Source organism: Thermothelomyces thermophilus, chromosome 2 (assembly GCF_000226095.1).
Source record: "Thermothelomyces thermophilus ATCC 42464 chromosome 2, complete sequence".
Taxonomy (NCBI): domain Eukaryota; kingdom Fungi; phylum Ascomycota; class Sordariomycetes; order Sordariales; family Chaetomiaceae; genus Thermothelomyces; species Thermothelomyces thermophilus.
This window is the reverse complement of record NC_016473.1, coordinates 915,009-922,913: the sequence shown is the minus strand read 5'-3', so window position 1 is coordinate 922,913 and position 7,905 is coordinate 915,009. Positions and strand designations below refer to the sequence as shown.

The 7,905-nt window shown below is 43.7% G+C and overlaps 1 protein-coding gene across 1 annotated transcript; it reads right to left on the bottom strand.

The window, feature by feature from the left end:
• Positions 1 to 5,031: 5,031 nt before the first annotated feature.
• MYCTH_66442 (uncharacterized protein) lies at positions 5,032 to 5,468 on the bottom strand. Its single transcript, XM_003661169.1, has 2 exons — positions 5,261 to 5,468; positions 5,032 to 5,213 (listed from the first exon to the last, which is right to left on the bottom strand). The coding sequence occupies exons 1-2, from the start codon at positions 5,382 to 5,384 to the stop codon at positions 5,116 to 5,118; spliced, it is 222 nt and encodes a 73-aa protein (XP_003661217.1). The 5' UTR covers positions 5,385 to 5,468; the 3' UTR covers positions 5,032 to 5,115.
• Between the last annotated feature and the right edge of the window lie 2,437 nt (positions 5,469 to 7,905).

Genomic DNA, 7,905 nt, shown 5'->3' with positions numbered 1-7,905 from the left:
GTCATCAAAGTAGTAGCTATAAGCTACAAAGATAAGGGCAGTGACATAGACAGTCTCGGACATGACGGCAACGGTAAAGATAAACAAGCACCGTACTCCGAACTAGTCGCTATGAACCTAGAGATAGGTCTTGCCGAATAGGACATGGCAGGAGAATATGTACCGCCAGTTTCAATTCTCCTAGCCTTAAGGCAGTAGGGCTTCACGGTCACACAGAGGCAGGATAGATCGTGGACGACCGACACCTAAGGAATCGAAAGACCCAGACCCAATGTTCTATTCCTCTAGGAACGAATCAAATGGTACTATAACAAAGTTTTTCGGCTTAATATAGAACTATACAAACGGGATGAACGCTTAATTCGACTTGCCTAGTAGAGTGACGGAATAAGGGATAAGATGAGGGAACTCCGACGTATCGTAGAAACTATTAAAGGAGAATAGCCTATGACATATAATAGGCCCGACAGCTACGCTAAGCATTCTGACAATTAGTAACTTACCTATGATATACGGAACCCTAAGTACCAGTTTACGCGTACGAACCGCGGAAAAGACGAGCGTACGTAGGAAAGCTACTAGAAGAAACATTCCTATATTAGTACTAGAGTATCTACGATCTACGTACAATGGGAAGGATTCGGGAAAGAGTTCCAATACCTCCCAGGCGACGCCACGTGACTGTACCCTTAACACGAGGCATATACGTAAGTGCCTTGGTTCTAATGTATAGTATACGAATGCCAATATCACTTCTGCGATAAATTCGAAAATAATTACTAGCCGACCCGACAAGGAAATGAGGACGGAAGCTTACACCCTATAGAATGGGTCTACGATATAGGAAACAGAGCGGCCAAATTGCTCTAGAAGATCAAAGCTCGTGATCTAGAAAGCATTATAATAGTTCTAAGACGAGCCTGGCCTAGGTACTACAGAACCGGACGAGATATATAGGACTCGTGCTAGAGTAACGATTGCCTCTATTACACGGACGAAAAGAAATTACGAATTCGGGAGCTTCAGACGAAGCTATGGCATGTACGATAGAAAGTAGAACGGACCTAGTGGTAGGAAGCCGCAAGCACTTAATGGCTTACAGAAATGAGTACAATTGACGAAGCTGCTATTAGCCGAATAACTGAAGAGGTTAGCACTGACCTAGGAAACGGGTCAGGGCCCTTCGAGGGGCCTAGAAACTATTAACGCCTACGTAGCGGCAAGTGGTAGCATAGTATAGGAGGGACTGGCGTAAGAGACCACTATATCGAGACCTCCCGGCAGAAACATAGGAAATCGCTACAATCTTTGGACGACGGCGGCAGGACAAGCGATTATAGATAACAGCATAGTAGAAACAGCACGAAATGCTCGTACTAGTGGATAGTAGAGCAGAAATGAATCTGATTTCGCCGACACTTATAAATCAGCTATAGATACCCTAGAGAATGAAGCAGAAGTATAGCATAGTCAAAGGGCCATTTCCGACACAATAGGTACGTAGGGAGACCAAACCGATTAACATTACTATAGTAGGGAAGACTACAGCAGTCGTATTCAGCATTATAGACATAGGTAACGACAAAGACATAATATTAGGGTTACCATAGTATAAAGATTACAACCTAGACATCAGCTAGAAGAATAGTAGCTACCTATAACCCCGAATGGGGTCGTATTTAACTAGTAAGATAGGGAGTATATAAGGATCGCGAGCAGACGATGCTCAAGGAAAGGCATATCCTACAGATCCACCGCAAGAGATAGACAGTGGCAGGCAGACTACTACAGACTCTAGAAGAGGCGGCACAACAATATTAATATCGCGATAGGAGGAACGAGCTAAATCGCCGATAGCTATTCTCTCTGTTGACAAATGCGGAGCACTACAATAGGAGCAGTAGGTTAAGACAGGAGAAATCGCTAGCATCGCTATAGATAGAACCAAATTCGTATACTACTAGAAAACCAAGAGACGAGATAAGACTAGGGAAGTACCAAAGGAATATAAAGGATACCTAGCATTCGAACCGAAACATCTAGAAGGACTACCAGAACACGGCCTATAGGATCACGAGATCAAGCTCAAGGAAGGAGCACGACTAAAGTTCTTCAAGATCTACCACACAAGCTAGACACAGAACGAAGAACTTAAGCGATATTTGGAGGAGAACCTTCGAAGAGGACATATCCGCCTATTGATATCGCTAGCAGGCTACCTAATCCTATTTGTACCTAAGAAAGATAGAAAGCTATAGTTATATGTCGACTATCGGTAACTTAACGAACAGACCGTGAAAAACCGATACCTGTTACCGCTAATCTTATAGCTCCGAGATTAGTTAGCAGGAGCCTAATATTTTACATGTCTTGACTTGCCATCGGCCTATAACTATATACAGATCAAAGAAGGCGACGAGTAGAAAACGGCCTTTAGGATACCCTATGGCTACTACGAGTACCTTGTCATGCCATTCGGACTTACGAACACGCCGGCAACGTTCTAAGCCCTGATTGATCAAGCTATCTAACCCTTTCTCGACAAATTTACAGTATATTATCTCGACGATATACTCATCTTCTCTAAGACGATAGACAAACACCAGAAGCACGTAATAGTAGTGCTAGACGCGCTACACGTATACAAGCTATTAGTTAATAAGGAAAAGAGCGAATTCCACGTCAGGAAAACGGTGTTTTTAGGATACGAGATATCCCCGGGACAAATCCGGATAGAACCTTCAAAGGTTAAAGCCATCAAGAATTAGCCACAACCGACGTCAGTCACGGAAGTACGAAGCTTCATCGGATTTACAAACTTCTACCGGATGTTCATCAGGAACTTTAGAGCGATCGTACGACCTTTACACGAACTTACCAAGAAGAATACTAAATTCCAATGGGAAGAACAACACAAGTAAGCATTTACGTAGATCCGGAACGCCATTACTAAAGATCTAGTACTAGTACTACTAGACCCCAAGAAGCCATTCGAGGTAGAAACGGACGCTTCAGACTACACCATCAGAGGACAATTAGGACAACGAGACGAACAAGGGAAGCTATATCCTATAGCCTTCTTTTTAAAAAAGCTTGATAGACTACGTCTCAATTATCCGATCTACAACAAGGAACTACTTATGATTGTCGAAGCTTTTAAGGAATGGCGACTATACCTTAGCAGCACGATTAAACTGGTATAAGTGTATACGGATTACAAGAACCTGCGATACTTCACGACGACAAAGGAGCTTAACAGACGACAAATACAATAGGCAGAATTCCTTGTAGAATTTAACTTCGAGATCCGCTATAAGAAGGGCAAAGAGAACGTACGAGCGGATATCTTAAGCCGACGAACGGATCACACGAAAGGACAAACAGGAACAGTACTACCGTTGTTCAAGGAACGAATAGACAGAACGCTACATCACGAAACGTAGACACCCGTAGAAGATGATCTACTTAACTCGTTCCTCGAATGCTATATAATCTTTCGAGAGGAAAGGATTAACGAGACATAGTATTAAGTAGCACCTAGACTAGTAGTACCTGACGGAGTGGAAGAGAAAGATGGGAAACTCTGGTACCGAGGCAAAGCGTACATCCACGACAAAGATCAATAGCTGTGAATGATTTGAGAACTCCACGAGTCGAAACTCGGAGGATACAAAGGAGTTACGAAGACTGTCGCACAAGTCAAGAGACACTACGACTTTCCACAGTTAACGGCACAAGTCAAGGAAGTCGTACGGAACTACGACGTCTGCAATCAAAGCAAAACGGCACGATACAAGCCATATAGGCTACTTTAGCCACTACTAACAGCTGACAAACTATAGAGTTCGGTTATAATAGACTTTATCACGAAGCTGCCAGAATCTAAGGATATAGCTATAGGAGTGACCTACGATAGCATTCTTACTATAGTAGATCGCCTGACTAAGTAGGTATACTTCTTTCCCTATAAGGAGTCCTAGACAGCGGAACAGTTAGCAGACGTAATCTATCGGCAAGTTACATTAGTGTATGCTTAGCTGTAAGAATAGATCACCAACAGAGACACCAAGTTCGCATTGAAGTTTTGGCAAGCGTTAATACAACGATTAGGCGTTAATAGCAAGCTATTAACGGCATATTACCTACAGACTGACAGACAAACGGAGCGACTAAACTAAGTTATTAAGCAGTACCTCCGCTCTTACATTAACTACCAGCAAGACGACTAGGTCATACTATTACTAACAGTATAACTCGCTTATAATACGACGCTAACGGAAACGACCAAAGTCATACCGTTCTTCACGAACTATAGATATAAAGCAGACCTTAGGCAAGGACTAGAGGTCACAATACCAAGAGCAGCAGTCAAAGCAGAACAGATATACGCATTACACGAGAAGCTCAAGAAGGAACTCGAGTTTGTCAAGACCAGAATAAAGAACTACTACGACAAACATAGGCTCGAGGGACCTCGCCTAGAGAGGGGAGATAAAGTCTACCTGATCGTACGGAACCTGCGAACCAAACGACTAAGCACGAAGCTAGACTTCAAGAAGGTCAGACCCTTCGTTATCAAAGAACGAATCTCGACATCTAACTACCGACTATCGTTACCGTCATCTATACGACTATAGACGGATATTTTTTATATTTCACTTCTCGAACCAGCACCAAAGAGCGCCAAGGTTGCTACGCACATCGAAGCAAAGGACAAAAAGGAAGAATAGGACGTCGAAGAAATTCTAGATTTACACATTATTAACAGAGAACTATAGTATCTAGTCAAATAGCTTAATTTCGGACCAGAAGACAACTTATAGGAACTAGTTAAGAATTTAAACTGCCCTAAGAAACTAGAACAGTTCTACCAGCAGAACCCGGATCAACCAAAGGAAAACCTAGGATAGAATCGAAGACGGCGCCCTAGTTAATAACGTCAACACCACCATTGAGCTATATGCCTAGAACCGCCCCCGATTCCTACTGCTCTACCTCTTCCAATTCATCTAAAGATACAAGGCCCTAGCAAACCATCTCCGACCCCCAAGATAACAACGATCGCTTTTGACGACGAATACGGTCTAAACAAGCTAGAGACTCGTCTAGACGACGCTACGCTTTTGCTAATGAATCGCGGTCAGCACGGAGAGCCTCCTTAGCATCTTGTTTTAATCGGTCGAGGCGCTTCGATTCGTCTATAATACGGGATACTACGGAAGTCAGTATAGGAAAAATACATTGACAAAGGAACACCGACAAGACAAGACTAGAACCCTAGAACCGTCATACGACCTCCCGTGATGAACATATTCACCGCAACGAGAAGAACTCTCTATCATACGGCAGCAGAGGCCGCGAGAAAAACAAAAAGAACAAGGCATCACTTCGAACCCTAGCTCGTTAATGGCAGCAGCCAGGGCAATACGCTCCTCGGTCTTCACGGACCTTTTTGTCGAACGCTTTGCTATACAAGACATGTTGTCAGCAGCATACAGAAGAAAGAAGGAAACACGGGAGACAACTCACTAAGGGTTGTTAGCGCTATTTAAAACGGCCTGAGATAGGCTTTCGGGTCGAAAGCCTTGAAGGAGGGGCATCGTGTCACGGAAATATACATGCAGGACGCTGCCTGAGCTGCCTTCCCCGACAAGCCAATAGGATAGCAGGCACGAACGGACCAATCAGGAAAGGATCACGCTTGGCAAAGTGATCTATACGCTATAGGATCACTATCGCAGCCGTGATCTAGATGACAAAGGATCACTAGATAAAGAGTGATCCCAGGATTATATATACATATAGATAGTCACTCGTTATGGTAGACTCTAGGAGTTCACTAGTAGTAACAATCACAATCATAGTACTTATACCAAGTATTGCTAATTACTGTAAGAGACAACTCTAAGTGTTGTTATAAACCCTTTGGCTTTACTGAATCCCTTAGACGACCTGCCCGCTTATCACGCTTAACCTACCTCCGTCTAGACCCTTTTAGAAGAAGTCTGAGTTGGGTTCGTCACACTTAATAAGATAGTCATTCTATATAGGCTTAAATTATCTAAGTGCCTTGCCCTCTAGTCTTATAGCTACGTCGAGAACTTTGGCTTTATCGTCTAGAAACTTATTATCATTAAGCTAGAAATAGGATTAGAGATTTGTCAAGAATCCTATAAGATCCTCCTTAGTTCCTCTATATTTGCTAGGTAGTTTAATCTTGATATAGCGCGCTTTGGCGCCCTCGAGTGCCTTAATTTTGGCGTAGGCCTCGTTAATTAGCTTCTACGAGTGCTTTTCGCCGTTTTCGAGTTCCTTGATCCGAGCTTGAGTAACCTTATCTCTCTAGTCTAACTCCTAGATCCGCTGCTAGAGTTGACCAAGCTAGGCAAGCAGCTATTCGGCCGTGACGTTAGTAGCCATGTCGATATCGAGGTCAAAATTACCTCCGTTCTAAGCTATGATAGAATAAAGGGAGTGATAGTAACGTATAACGAACCTAACTTAGACTTCTTCTAAAAGGGTTTAGACGGAGGTGAATTAAGCGGGACAAGCGTACAGGTTGTCTAAGGGATTCGGTGAAGCTAAAGGGTTTATAATAATACTAGAGTTATCTCTTATAATAGTTAGTAATGCTTGGTATAAGTACTTGTGATTGTGGGTTGGGTTGCTATCACTGGTAAACTCCTAGAGTCTACTATAACGAGTGACTATTTATATGTATATATACTTCTGGGATTACCCTTTATCTAGTGATCCTTTGTCGTCTGGATTACGGCTGTGATAGTGATCCTATAGCGTATAGATCACTTTGCTAAGCGTGATCCTTTCTTGATTGGTCTGTTTATGCCTGCTGTCCTATTGGCTTGTCGGGGAAGGCGGCTTAGGCGGCGTCCTATATGTATATTTCTGTAACACGTTTAGCCCCGGTTTGATAGTAGTCGTCGTCTTCCGGCTAGCTATTAAACTCGAAGGCTACCTTCCAGTATAGTTACTCTAGTAGTTAGAAGGTCTAAGGTCTATATTAGTAGGCTTCCTTAGCCCTCTCCTAGGCCTTGACTTTCTTTAGGCAGCCCTTATACTAGGTAGTATAAGGGCCCCTATAGGCCGTATACCTATAAGGGAGTTAGTTAGAGTAGGTAAGGCACTAGGCCTCCCTAGTCTTCCCCCTCTCCCTATAGGCCTTTACACTATAACGGCCATAACAGGCCGGCCACTAGTAGTACCGCTAGGTATAGCTAAAGCTCCAACACCTATAGCACTACCTTAGCTCTAGAGCATCCTAGTAGGGCTCACAATCTAGCACCTAGGCATTCTAGACCACGCCTTCGTTATAGGCCTTCCGGGCCTTATCAAGGTCCTATAAGCCTAGGAGTACCATAGCCCACTTCCTCTACAGGCTCTTTAGCAGCCTAAACTTGACCGTTTCGATTAAGTATAGGCCTATGGCCCCTTTAAAGTCTTGTTTGCTAACCCCCTATAGCTCCTCCTTCTAGACTCCCTTAGCTAGGACTATATAGGCCCTACCAACCTCCCTAGCCCCCTCTCCGAAGGCTGTAGCCACCTATCACTTATTAGCCGAATACCAATTCTTAGTAGCCTTGTCCTTAAAGACTACTACTATATTCCTGCTTAGGAGCTTCCTAGCTACGACGGCTCCCTAGTAGCTAAAAGCCCTGTTAACTACTTAGACTATTTCGGCCGGGGTTCGGGCTTTAAGATCCTCCTATAGGCTCGCGTTCTATATTATAACCTCCTACGAGGTCCGTAATGGCACTGCCTTAGCTAATGGTAGGCCTCCTTAGGGGCCCGTTACCCCCTGTTACGGCCCTACGGCTACCTGTGCCTAGGTAGGGCAGGGGGTAGCCTTAAAGGCTTCTTTAAGCCCCTTTTTAACTTCTTTAGCTA

Excerpts from the sequence above, each read along its gene's own strand:
- MYCTH_66442 (XM_003661169.1), bottom strand. The coding sequence starts at position 5,384 with ATGCCTTGTTCTTTTTGTTTTTCTCGCGGCCTCTGCTGCCGTATGATA. Across the intron at positions 5,214-5,260 it reads TAGGGTTCTAGTCTTGTCTT|TATCCCGTATTATAGACGAA; the intron begins GTCGGTGTTCCT and ends TGACTTCCGTAG.